At 35.3% G+C, this 14900-nt stretch overlaps 1 protein-coding gene across 1 annotated transcript; it reads right to left on the bottom strand.

Moving 5' to 3' along the window:
• Positions 1-346: 346 nt before the first annotated feature.
• Positions 347-10984, bottom strand: LOC105795918 (probable aquaporin NIP-type). Its single transcript, XM_052628912.1, has 7 exons — positions 10790-10984; positions 10273-10348; positions 5216-5268; positions 1116-1340; positions 822-1019; positions 664-725; positions 347-575 (listed from the first exon to the last, which is right to left on the bottom strand). Exons 1-7 carry the CDS (start codon positions 10982-10984, stop codon positions 347-349), a joined length of 1038 nt encoding a protein of 345 aa, XP_052484872.1.
• Positions 10985-14900: the final 3916 nt, after the last annotated feature.

Here is a 14900-nt window from a genome sequence, read left to right as displayed (position 1 = left end):
TATAGATAATTTAAGTATAGTGTAAAATGGATAAAAAAAAACCCTTTTTGATGAAATGGTAGGTGGTAAAGGTTTTAGATATTGATGCACATGACTGGAAGCGGTAGATTAGGGATGTGGGAAGGAATGGATTTATCGATCTAATTTTATCACGTGCATGGGCCGTCCATGTCTTTGCAATGCCCCGTACAGGGTCGGCTACGCAGTCAATTCAAACTTATTAATTAAAAGAAACAAGAACATTAAATTTAAAACTCAAAATAACATTATTTTTAAACTAAAAAAAAAAAGCCTCTGCTAGCAGCTGATTAGATGGGTGATGGAAAAAATATATATAAAGAAGACCCTAAAGAGTAGCGGTGGCAGTGCTTTTGGACATGCTCTTCACGAAAGAAGATGATCTGGTTAGTTCACTTAGAGGTTTATCAGTGAACCTAATCAAATTATAAACAAATCCTCCCGATACAGTGCCCAGCATTGGTCCAACCATATAAACCCAGATTCCATCGTATACACGCATCACTATAGCCGGTCCAAGTGTCCTTGCTGGGTTCATTGATGCCCCTGATATCGGTCTATCCATACAAAAACCATAATTTATTTACACCACTTATAATTAACCAATCACATATTATCTCACTCTTTGGGATCAAAATTATTTACCCAACTACGAACACGTTTAACGTTATTGTCATCCCCACTGCAATTCCAGCCAATTCTCCAATCTGTTTTCACAAAACACACACACAAACATTTACTTACACTGCCTGTCCATGTACGTATAAAATTATATGACTAGTGTAGCAAATAATATTACTAACAGCACGACTATCTGTAGCCACCCCCGATACAACAAACATCAATAGAAAGGAAATGATAATCTCAAGAACTAGAGATCGAGAAGCAGGTCCAACTGGTACTGTTCCAAAAAAGGCATCTCGAGGTATATCCCAAACCAGAGTTAAAGTTTCGCTTGCTAGGACTGATCCAAGGAGCTGTGCCACTACATAAACAGGCACCTACGCATGCAACCACATTCATTAAGATGGTATAATTATAATAAAATGTATATATACAGTTACAGGTGAAACAAGTGGTAAAATTCATGAGCTTACTTGTTTCATAGGAAAACGACGGAAAATGCAGAAAGTAATGGTAACCGCAGGATTAAAATGGGCACCCGAAATATGACCAACAGAGTAGATCATGACCATACAAATGAGACCCCAAACTACAGAAATCCCAGGAAATGTAATAATGCCGTCGTATAACTTATTCACCACCACTGAACCACATCCTGCAAATATCACGAAATATGTTCCCACGAGCTCTGCAATTACCTACGTACCCTAAATCTTAAGTAATCTCCAACTTCATTCTCTGAAAACAAAAAAACAAGGAAAATAGAGAGAAATTGTATTACCTTTTGCATAAATTTAACTGCGTCAGATGAATAGCAAATTTGCTTCACAGTTAAAAACATCCCTTCTTCCATAGCCGACATTTCTTTACTACTCATTGTTTAATTAATTTTTACACTTAATCAGTAATCTAGAATATCAGGACTTGTATTTTTTTATCACTTTTTAAAAAAGGGGAGGCTTTCTTTGATTTTGTTTTTTGTTTTAATTTCTTTTGTTATATAATTTCTTTTTTATTGAAAAATTATTTTATTTTTTTCTTAAGCTGCTAAGTGAACCAACAAGTATATATATGGCTTTAAATATAGTGGTATTGGTAGTTAAGCTGTTTTAAGGAGTTGTTTTGACAATTTATGCACTAATAAATCTCAAATCACTCACTACCACAACTTTCCTATATTTTCTATATATATATTTTTGAATTTCTAATCTCAACTACTCGTTTTGCTAGTTTTAAGCTGTAATTTCTATTTTTTTATAAAAATAAAACATATATATCAATTGTTTGACAACGCTGTAATTTTCCGCATTTAGAAAAAAAATCTCACACTTCTTTAGCTTTTGAGTTATATTGATGTTAAATTTAGTTTATGATTTGAAGATGAATTTTATCATTATTCCCAATATTCACTATTATGCATTTACTTTTATTTTGGTTATTTAATTATTATTTTTAATTTATTCATTCAATTTTTCAAAATTAAATACTTTAGTTACTCTACCATATTATTAGTTGTCATTGACTCAGTAATAGAAGTCAACTTGTTCTTTTTTTATTGATTTAATAGTAAATTTAACCCTAAAATATTTTCAAAGTCTATCAATTTAATCTTAAATTAAAAATTTTAACTGATTCTATAAAAAAAAAAATTGTATCCTCTCTCACTATTGGCAATACACACCCTCGACCCTCTCCTCATTTCTCCTTCGCCGTCTATACCATATGCGTATTGGACTTGGGACCCCTGCATATCCGAATCCATGTTCTTATCTTTATATAACTTGCTCCCATGCCTTCACATATATGCAGATATATATTATGTATATACTTTTTTTTTTCTGCACACCACAAGCAATGAAGTTTAATAAGAAACAAAAGGAAGAAAGTTGAATGAACTTTCACACCATTAATTGCAATTGATGATTAAAATATGATGTAGAACATAGTTTGAAGTTAAACCCCTCGGGACTTTCCATCTACTATTGGAAAGCAGAACTAAGAGTCAACTTAAATCGATTATTGTAACTTTTAAGAACCTAACATTTTCTTTTTCTTTTCTTTAATTTTCAAAGTAGTGACTGAGAGGATGTTTCAAATCAATTCTCACGAAAAAGAAAGGAAGGCTGCGTGAGAATAACTAAAGAATTTTCAAGCTGACCTGCACGTATTTTGTATATTGATCTCTATTAATAAGTTTCCAAGTTACTTTCTATTATCGACCCGCTATCTAAATATTCGATTGGTTCTGACCCGTAGTCTATAGGGTTTGCACGTGAGGTGTTTGCATCCTTCTATGAGACCGCACGATGTGGGTTCTCACCACCACGAAGGCGAACCCTTATCTAGAAAACACGTGTTAACCCTAGAATAGAGTAAGTGTTGGCATGCATGGGGACCTACCTACGACATCCCACCCATAAACAATAACCGTATCAAATAAATAGAGAATCTAACCCTTTTGAAGGACACACACTCTAAAACACTCAATAATTTAGTGCGGTGAGCATAGACAGATTTTCGAACATCAGAAAATCAGAAAACTAAGATGACTCACCCCAACAAGAACTTCCCTAGCAATTTCCCATCGGGCTAGGTAGGAGGCTTTAGCATCGGAAATCAACCTAGTGAGATGGGCCTTTTTGCTGATTGGTTTGCTGACCAACCAGAAATTTTGGGTAACTCAGGCCAACTAGGTGCTTCCAATTCTTTTGATCTCAATTCTCCCCCTGGTTAGGGACCGTCATTTCCTTTTGATCAAGAAGCATCGCCACAACAACTATTTGGCTTGCAAGAGTAACTAAGGTTGATGAAGGAACAAATGACTCAACAAAGTGCCAGGTTTGAACAATAGTAATTGTTTTAGTAGGAATTACTAAGGGAGAATGAGGAGTTGAGAGGAAAGGTACAGTTCGACCACTTTGATCTTTAAGACCATGTCACGCCTCTCTAGAAGGAGGATGTGGGAGCACATGCAAAGCCATGATAGAACGAGATGGATGCTTTGCTTAGGGATGTGCAAGACATTGACTGGTTGTTTTGTTCTAACAACCCCTTGTCTTTAGAGGTAGCAGCTATGAGCCTACCAACCGAGTTTAAAATCCCAAAAGAGATGTTCAAAGGCAGAAGGGGTCCTCAGGCACATCTCATTCAGTATAATGATTATATGAATGTGTAGGATCTTCTGATGCAGTAAATTGTAAAGCTTTCTCAACCACTCTTAGGGAGAGTGTGAAAGATTGGTATCTGTCTTTGCCACAAAGCTCTATTCAAAGCTTCTCGCAGTTAAGTCAGACATTTTGGGGAAGATTTTGAGCCCATGGGACAATAATAAGCACCCTTATGAGTTTGATGTTAGTGAAGCAGAGAGATGGAGAATCTTTACAAGATTATGTCAAATGGTTCCATGTAACCACGTTAAACACAAAGAACTTGCAAGACTAGTGGGCCATTGATGCCTTCATCATGGGAGTCCAAAATGAGCACGTGAAATATCCGTTTACTGATAACGAACCATAGAGTTTGGCAGACTTGTATGAGAGAGTGCATAAGTTTGCTGAGGCGGAGGAAATTCAAATGGCAACTCGCAACACTTTTCAGAGGGATGACAAATAGTTTAGCGGTTGCCAGAATACTCATGGTTAACAAGATCATCCTTCTCAGAGTCTACGTGTTCATGGTCTGGGACAACTGAAGAATTATTCCCAGAACAAATCGTCAAGAACATTCTAGAAGCCTCAGTGCGAACACACTAGAAGGTACGTTCCTCATGGATAAATTGAAACTTATACTCCCTTAAATGCTACACATACCTACATTCTTAGTCAAGTCAAAAGTTTAGGAATTTTGCCAAGCCCTCCACTTATGCGACACAATTAGTCTAGGACCAACTCGAGAGGCAAATGTAATTTTCACAATGACAAAGGGCATAAGACTAATGATTGTTCTCTTTGAAAGATGCTTTTGAAGAAGCAATTAGAAATGACGAGCTAAAAGATTTTGTGGCTTAAAATGCCTTACCATCAGGTCTAAGTTCACTGCGTACCGATAAAGGTAAACAAAAGGTTACAGGCACAATACATGTGATAATTGGTACAAATGAGGACTTTGTGACCTCTAATACGAAGAGAAAGACTCATATTAGAAGTGTGATGTTAGTCAGTTCACCGAAGAGGTTGCATCGGCAAGAAAACTGGATAGTGAAATTTAATGATAAGGATGAGGATTGGTTTGTGATGAGGAAGGAAATGACTCTATGGTCGTATTAGCAACTATAGCAGGATTTAAGTTTAAAAGATATTTGGTTGATAGCGGAAGTGTCGTGGAGGTGTTGACTTGGGATGTATATCAAAAAGATGAGGTTGAATGACCAAGCTCTAAAGAAGGCAAACCCTTTGTATGGTTTTGCGAATCATCTAGCCGAGGTGAAAGGATATATTACTCTACCTTTTACCTTGAGGGATGACAAGCACACCACCATAGAATATGTTCAATTTTTTGTGGTAGAACATCCAATAACTTACAATGCCATATTTAGGCATCCTATTTTAAGAATGGCTAAAATGATGATTGCTACTTTTTGTATAAAGATTAAATTCCCCACTAGGATGGAGATAGGTTTCATTAAATCTGACCAGCGAGCAACCAGACAGTGTCACATGTTGTCAGTTAAGCAAATGCATGAGCAGGAACCACAAGGTCAGGGTTCGCACTAGGCAGAGGTGGTTAGCCATGTTTTAGATTTGGATAGTCTGGATGTTAGAAGTGAGGAGAGAGTTTGCATGCCAGAAGCAACAATAGTCATAGAAACTTTGTAATTGTTTTATGATAACACAAACAAGTTGGTAAAGATCTTATTAGTATTAGCAGAAGAGGAAAACGTTAACTTAGTATGATACTTGAGGGAGAATTCAAATGTTTTTGCACGATCAGCCGCGGACATGCCTGGTGTTGATCCTTAGGTGATTGTCCATCGGTTAAAAGTGTTGCTTGAGGTCAAACAAGTCAAGCAAAAAAGAAGAAGATTTACTCCACAAGTTGTGGAGGCCATAAGAAAAGAAGTAGGAAAGCTCCTTTTGGCAGGATTTATCTAGGAGGTGGCGTACCCGGACTGGGTGTCAAATGTTGTGATGGTGAATAAGGCCAATGGAAAATAGAGAATGTGCATTGATTTTACTAGTCTTAACAAGGCTTGCCTAAAAGATATGTTTTCTTTGCCCTCGACTGACAGATTGGTAGATGCGTCCTCAGGCCATAAGTTTATGAGTTTTATGGATGCATTCTCAGGTTATAACCAAATTTTCATTCCTCCAGAAGATCAGGATAAAATAACCTTTGTCAAGGATGAGGGCTTATTCTGCTATCGAGTTATGCCTTTGAGGTTGAAGAATGCATATGCAACAAAGAATGCATATGCAACCTATCAAAGGTTGGTTAATAAGATTTTCAGAGAGTAGATTGGTCACATTATTGAGGTCTATGTCGATGACATGTTGATTATACAAGATGTAGTGGTTAGCTCATCATAGGGACAAACTAGCTCAACTGTGAAGCAAAAGTGTTGGGCTCTTTATGTGGATGGCTCAATAACAAAGAAAGAATTAGGGTAGGCATTCTCTTTATAGACCCTGATGAGAATAAGTGACAGTATGGATTATCTTTTGGCTTCCAAGCATCTAACAATGCTACGGAGTATCATGCATTAATTTTAGGACTACAACTGGCTCTATAGTTGAGGGCGAGGGAATTGGTAATATACATTGATTCTTAGCTGGTAGTGAAGCAAATGAATGGAGTGTATGCAGTAAAACATTCAAGCCTAAAGATATACCATTGTAACACTGGGGTTTGTACAAGTGTACACAGTAGTTATCAAGTAATAAGTAAGTATCGAGTTATTGTCTCCACAGGGATTGTATTTATGCTAAGTGACTTAATTTGTAAAATTATATTAGCAATTTGATAAATAAAAACACAATATAGTTGAGATGTGGTGATTAAAATGTATTAAACTAAATGCAATGACCCCTAATGCAAATTATCCTAAGTATGCAAACTATATGAATGAAATAGATTTTAGTAAAATTAAACACAATTTGCAACAATTATAACATAAATAAACTAGGACAATTACTTTAATTATTTATTATCAACATGCTTAATAACATTCAGAAAAACATTCCATGACAACTCGATCTTTCATGAGTTTGGAAACCACCTTAGGTCCTTTCAGAATCCTTTACTTAATAAATATGCATTTTACTGATCCTTATTTACTAAGGGTTTCTTAACATTCGTGTGAGGTAATAGGGACATGTTAGGTTTGAAACAATTTAATCACACAAATCTAAAAACTATGCTGATAACAGAGCTTGGTTAGAGTTGTTATGCAACCTACAATTCAATCGGGTTAGGATCTAAATTGAGCATGGACATTTCAATTATGAGTCCACTAGCCGTCGTCTGGTTAGGATTGCTTAGCTAATTCAGGTGCATTTCAATCACGTATGAACGAAATACAGACTTGATTTTAATTGAAAACATGATCGATTGAGGCACAAACATTATAAGCATGAATCAAATAAATATTATTTAATCAAAATAATCATCCTAGCTTAAATAAAATTCAACTATCATTGTTGTAAACAAGAATAAAGAACACATAGCAAACATCTTTAAATTAAATTTAAAGAAAAGAAAGATTAAACCCAATTCAGAGTGACTGTCACCCAAGACTCTAACTGACGAGGCTCCTTCGCTCCTTTGCTGATGGCTTTCCAAGGTGGCCAACCAAGGGTTCTTTAAGAGGCTTAATTGCTAAAATCCTTAAGCAAGGATGATGAAGGGGAAAGATAGCTAAAAGAGTTGAGAGAATGATGAATGAGTGAGAGATGATGGGATGAGGGATGATTGAAAAACTGAGAAATGATCTCTTATTTATAGGTGAGGTAAATGAGCTAGTTTGCTAAAAATAGGAGTGTCCATCCTTTGAAACTTCCTCCAAGAGTGGTTGGCCATGAATTGAGGAAAGGTGGCTGATTTTTCCTTGATTTTTGGTCAATTTGGGTGCCACAACAACTCAGGACTAAGACTCGGTCATTAGCAAATATTTGGGAAAATCTCTAATTTCTTTAACTCTTCAAGGACTTTGTATAATTAAACCAAAAAATGGTTTATGACATCCATGTGCAGCCGAAAATTGGGTTGGCTTGGTCCCCAATTTGGACGGTTTTGTAATTAGAAGAAAATTCTCAGACCTGTCCAAAAATAGTAGATAGTTTAGAGGACCAAATAATATAATTTTACCACTTTAATTAATCAATTTACTTAATTAATTAAAACTCAATTTATTACTGAAATATTAAAAATAAATTATTAAATATAAATTTATATTGTATTATTTAATTTAATCATGCATGGCCCACTTTATAGCTTAAAAATATAATATGCTCAAATTAACATAAAATAAGCCATTTTATGCATGAAAACTATATAATAAAGTATAAAATCACAATTTAATAATTTCTATGTCCTAATTTCATATTTTCGCATATTTCATTAATTTATTAAACAATTACTTGGTTTTAACAGCAAAATTAAGTAAAAAGGTGATGCATTATATAGTAAAAATCCTATATATTTTTCAGTTTACACACCCCCAAACTTAAATCATTGCTTGTGCCGAGTAATGTTCATGCACAGCACAAGGTCTTGCTAAGGCAAATTTTCCTAAGAGTGTAAGTAGCATCAGTCTTTGTCTCATAATCATGCATCAATAAATTCATGCTCATAGATCTTCTTTATTAATAAGTAACTCATATACAAAAATTTTGAAAATTTTATTCTAAGTTTCAAGATATGCCAACATGAATCATAGTTTGCATGTATGTCACAGCCATAGATAATATTTTTCATTCAACACGATTTCTCATCAATCAAACAAAACAATCATAAGGCTTATTTATGATCTTCATATGTTGAACTTAATACTTCCTCTCCACTAATGTAGGTGACATAATGATCAAATCAATAGGTCTTTTATAAGGTTCTAATGGGGCTCGGTTAAAGGTGTGGATTTTAAGAGATGGGACATTTCGATTTCAAAATCTTAACCTTTAACTTGTCTTGAATTTCTTGAAATTCAACCTTTTTCTTCAAGTGAACCTGTGGAACTCCCTCAAACTTATTTTGAACTCAAGCTCATGCAATTTTTCCTTTTTGGAGACTGAGCGAATTTGTCTTCACTCTTTCTTTGTCTTTGTTGTTGTTGTTGTTTTTCTTTTTTTAAGCATGAGCACATACATCTTTATGAAAATTTCCTAAAATGTTGATTCCCAAGACAACTTTAGTTAAGATAGGTGCACAAAATTAGGATAATTTTAAAAATATGGTAATTGGCTTATAATTTAGGTTCATTGAAAAAACAAGCCTTTAAGCTCAAAATTATAGTTTTAAGGGTCTAATATAATAAGGTGGGCTTGAAAAGGCTCAAACGATCCAAAGAAAAATGGTGTCTATATCATTTTAGATTTGTAAGTCTCCTAGGATTTCACCCCAAGAAAGTTACTAAGTCAATTCTAAAGATATAAACCTTCATGCATGTCTAATCTCAAGAGAAACTAAGTTTTCATGGCAAACATTACCTAAGACTAAGATCATAAAAACATTCCATTTTTCATGATAACATACAAACACTCAGATAAAATCATTATTCATGCTTGCATACAAACTATCTTATTAAAAATAATTTCTCTAAACGTTCATTTATTAAAACATACTTATCAAAGAAATTATTTAAAACATACTTGAAAATTTTTAAAAAAAATTCGAGCAATTATTTGCCTTACCCCCTTTAAAAAGAAGCAATGTCCTCATTGCAAGAACAAAGTAATGAATGAAAATTGAACACCAGGTAGGGTTGTAAAGAAAGAGAGGTGAGTCATTAAGATTGCTTAAGTACCAAGTCTTCCCTAATAACCCAATCCTAGACATGTTCATTCCCGTTACCACATCACTTAGTCTTATTCTTTCTAAAGAAGTGCTAAGTTTGTTCATGCTTACTATGTTTTATTCTGCAAAAATTAAATCCTAATTACGAAAGAATTAGATTCCTAAAGACCTAAAAATAATTAAATAAATAACAATACAAAAATCTCTCATTTTATTTTTCTGTCTTATTCCCCTTGTCTTATTTAGCTCTATCTTCGCTTGCATCGTCAGTCTCTTCCGTCCATGTCTCAAAGACAGCATCTGAGAACTCAGAAACAAAAGTATTGGAGATATTCTTAAAAGTATTTTGAAATGAATTATCTCTAATTTTTGCATGTTTCCAATAAGTTTGTTGCTAATTGTGCATGAACTTGCACATATCCATTAAAATTGACAACTTTGATTTCCTTGAAGTACTTGCAGAAGTCGGCATGGGAGTTGTATATTCAGGTTCAACACTTAGCTTGACTGATTCTTCTTCTGGCTCAACCCTAGGTTCAGGGTTTTCAGCACCTTCAACTGGTTGAGGACTATTTGGTTCCTTATCAGATTCTTCTTCTTTAGTGTCTGTAACTAAATCAGCTTTACTTTTTGTTTTATTTGTTGACTATTCGATTTCTAGCTCAGTTGGTTCCTCTTACTCACCTTGGTTCAACTCATGCACTCTTTCTACCAACCTTTCAAGATCATGACCTGTAATACACCCTTGAACATACTGCCCCTTCAGATTTGCTTGTGTTTTAACACGGGCCTTTAAGCAAAGTGAAGTGATTAATTATAGGAAATAAGCACTTCCTACCTTCTTTTTAGCACAATCATGAATCTCTTGAGGATAATTTTCCCAACATTATTGGATTTTTTCTGTCAAGATTGCATATAACAAGAGCATCCGTTCCATCGAAATGGTGGAACTGTGTGAGATAGGCATAAAATTGTAGCGAACAAAACAAAATCATACATTTGCTACTGGTTTCAAGTATTCTCTTCGACAAGAATGACTCCCATACTTTCTTATAATCCATTGGGATCCCGGATTTGTCACAACATCAAGCACTTGTTGAAGAAAATCCCAAACGATATTGCTCATCATAGGGTAGTACTCATCTTCTTCAACATCAGGTAAATTAAACAAATCATTGATGGACTTAGAAGTAAGAGGTACATTTTTCTTTCGAACAATGACTTCAATAGCATCTTGCGTAATCAAACTAGCATAGAATTCTTGAACTAGTTCATCATCGAGAAGTGACCGAGCATCACAGAATTGTTCCCATTTGAGAGCATTGATTATCTTTGTAATTGGCACAGGAACAACCATCACATCATTGCTCTTCAGGTTAAAACCTTTTTCCGGCATCATAGGTTGATGCTTGAAATTTGAATCAAATCGCTCTTTCACTTCTTCATCAACCACAATCAGGTTTTCAGGAGTAGTCTTTGACAATCTAGTTATTTTTTGAGACATAGTATTTTCCCGAAAATTTGGCTGAGTTTCTGCACAAGAGAGAAAAGATAAATCGGCAAAGTTGGTATAACTTACTATGGTAAAAATCTTGCGACAGCGAGGATGGTGCAGTGGCGATCTCTTTGCGGCAACAATAGGGAATTTTGGCTAAAAGAAAGTAAAGGACTAGGATTTCTTTTGGGATTTGAGGTTGACGGCACAAAGAAGAGATTTAGGGATTTTTAGCGTGGAAGCAAATTAGTAGAATGAATAGGGGTTTATATAGGGAAATATGTAGCAAAAATTTAGCTACATTAAAGTTACTTGGGCGACAAGTAATGGGTGTGACGGTAAGGCCTAATTTTTTTTCCTCATTTTTGCTGTATTAGGCCTCAAACTCAGACTGTATCTTAAAAAAACTAATTAGTACTTGGGCAAAATTTGACCCCCTTTATTAACATAAAAATTTAAAATTTAAACTGAACAAAATGAAACTTAAAAATTTTAATTAGAAAATTTCTTCTTAACAAATTACATTAAATTAATTCCCAGGAAAGGTTGGAGGGGTCACAGCGGTCCTGCTTAAGTTCCACTCTCCTTAGACAAAATTAATTAAATGTAATAAATTAAGAAAATAAGTTCTAATTATTTATTTATTTACACAATAAGTTCATGAAAAATTAAGGGTCTGCTAAGATGAGCGAGGATTCAATTTGCTCAACTTCACCATCCAGTAGTGTTTGAGACATTGATCATTAACTTTAAACGTACCTCTATAATTTTCGTATAATTAAATAGCTCCATAAGGATAAAATTGGTAGATGGTATAGGGTCCTTTCCGTTGGGATTTCAACTTCCCAGGAAATAACTTCAGCCTTGAATTAAACAACAACACTTTCTGACCTTCTTTAAACTCGCGAAGTTGTATATGAGTATCATGTCATCTATTTGATCTTTCTTTACACATTTTGACATTCTCATAGGAAAACAACCTCAGCTCTTCCAACTCATCTAGTTGTAACATCCTTCTCTCACAGGCCTATTTTAGATCAAAATTTAACTACTTCAAAGCCCAATGAGCTTTATTCTCCAACTCTAATGGCAAATGACATGCATTTCCAAGTACTAACCAATAAGGAGTCATTCCTAATGGAGTCTTAAATGCTGTTCGATAGGCCCATAATGCATCATCGAGCCTTCGAGACCAATCTTTTCTGCTAGGGCGTACTACCTTTTCAAGGATACCTTTGATTTCACGGTTCACTCTTTCAACTTGCCCATTGGACTGAGGGTGATAAGCAGTAGCAATATTGTGCTTTACATCATATTTTTCAAGCAACCAATTAAGCCATTTGTTCACAAAGTGAGAACCTTCATCACTTACTTATGTAGGAGTCACATGACTACCTTAGGATCTAACATCTGATCCGAAAAATGGTCCTTCCGAGTGGCTTTGTTCAACTTTCTGTAATCAATACAGATTCTCCAACTCGTAACAATTCTCGTTGGAATTAACTCGTTATACTCATTTTCAACAATCGTGATTCCACCTTTCTTCGGCACATACTGCACCAGACCTACCCACGAACTATTTGAAATAGGATAGATGATTCCTGTATCTAACCCTTTGATCACTTCCTTCCTCACAACTTCTTGCATAATAGGATTAAGCCTCTTTTACCCATCAATCCGAGCTCTTTCACCTTCCTCTAAAATAATTTTGTGCATGAAAAAAGAAGGGCTTATACCTCGAATATCAGCTATGGTCCAACCAATTGCTTTCTTAAATTTCTTTAGAACAACAATTAGTTGCTCCTCTTGATCTTTCGTTAGTTCTGTTGAAATAATCACAGGCAAAGTAGAACAGTCGCCTAAATAAACATATTTCAAATGGGAAGGAAGTACCTTAAACTCGAGTGTAGGTGGTTCTTCGATTGACAACTTGGGTTGCACAAATTCTCTGACTTCTAACTCCAACGGTTCAAATCGTGTGGATTGAATAAAATTTCTCGGATTGGCTTCCATCAAAACCATGTTTTCTTCACCTTCTTCATCCTCCAAAGGGTCAAACTCTAAGGCTTTCTCCAATAGATCTTTTTCAAAATTTCTTTCTATAGAAACAAAGGTTTCTATCTCTTCCATAACTGAACACTCATCTGCCAGATCGGGAAATTTCATCACTTTAAGAATGTTAAAAGTTATCTGGTCATATTGAACTCACACGGTCAGTTCGCCTTGCTGCACATCAATTAACGTTATTCCCGTGGCTAAGAAAGGTCTCCCAAGGATAATTGGCACTTCCTTATCTGCTTCAAAATCTAAAATAATAAAATCAGCAGGAAAAATAAATTTATTGACTCTTACCAAAACATCCTCGATCTTTCCTTCGGGATATGCTAACGATCGATCTGCTAGCTGAAGCGTCACAGTTGTAGGTCTTACTTCACCTATCCCTAACATCTTGAAAATAGACTTAGGCATCAAGTTGGTACTCGCTCCTAAGTCACACAAATCTTTACCACAGTAAGATTCACCAATGTTACAGGGTATAGTAAAGTTTCCTGGGTCTTTCAATTTCGGTAGCAGTTTGTTCTGCAGGAACGTACTGTACTTCTTTGTCAAGGCAACAGTCTCATACTCATTCAGTCGTTGCTTCTTAGACAATATATCCATCATAAACTTCACATAATTCGGCATTTGTTCCACAGCCTCCACCAATGGAATATTGATGTGTAACTACTTCAGAACATCAAAAAATTTCTTGAATTGCACCTCATGTTTCTGCTTGTATTGCTGCAATCTTTGCGGATATGGAGGTGATGAAACTTTCGGTTGAACCAGAAAACTTTTCTGATTAGGTAAATTTGCATCCAAAGAAGATGTTAAAATATCTGAATTCACTAAGTCAAGGTTTACCTTGTCAGACCTTGCAGATCCTGATTACTTTGGTGTAGAAACTTCAACATCTGGTTGACTTTCCTCCTTTTCAACATGCTCATCTTTGACATCAATCAATCAGGGTTCCAGAGACTTACCATTTCGCAATGCCACTACCTTGATATGTTATTTACCCAAATTCCTTGGATTTTCAGTATTGCTCGGCAAGGTTCGATGCGGTCTATTACGAAGCTCCATAACCAACTGACCCATTTGGTTTTCCAAATTTTTTAGTGTTGCTACTTGGCTTTGGATCAAATCATCATTCTTTGCCATGTACGCTTTCAACAAGTTCTCCAAACTTTTTGATGCCTCAGCTTGATGTGGTTTTGGAGCTTGTTGATTAAACCCTTGTAATTGGTTGGGTCTTTGCTGCAATAAGTTTTTGTTCGGTCTATTTCCTTGGTTACTCCAAGAAAAGTTACGATGATTACGCCATGAAGGATTGTAGAAGTTGGACTGGGGTTTTTGTCCCCTCCTATTTTGATATTGGTTCCTCATATAGTACACTGACTCGGAATTTGATGGACAATTCTCAAAAGAATGACCTTCCCCACAATACAAACAGAAAATTACTTCAAACAGACTTGGTGGTTGAACTGTAGAATAATTAGTATTATTAGTGGTTAATTGTTTTAACATAGAGGAAATAGACGATACCTGAGCTGATAATGAAGTGAAAGAGTCAACTTCATGAACTCCAGCTACACGTCTTCCTGAAACTGTTCGATTTGTTGGCCATTAATAGTTATTACTCACAATCCTCTCGATGATCTCATAAGCCTCATTATAAGACTTAGACAAAATTTCACCATTCGCGGAAGCATCTACCATCAATCTTGTAAATGCATTGAGATCATTATAGAATGTCTCCAACTGGATACAATGAGAA

The sequence above is a fragment of the Gossypium raimondii genome, chromosome 3 (assembly GCF_025698545.1).
Source record: "Gossypium raimondii isolate GPD5lz chromosome 3, ASM2569854v1, whole genome shotgun sequence".
NCBI classification, from domain to species: domain Eukaryota; kingdom Viridiplantae; phylum Streptophyta; class Magnoliopsida; order Malvales; family Malvaceae; genus Gossypium; species Gossypium raimondii.
The sequence above is the reverse complement of the archived record's forward strand: the minus strand, read 5'-3'. Positions and strand labels throughout refer to the sequence as shown.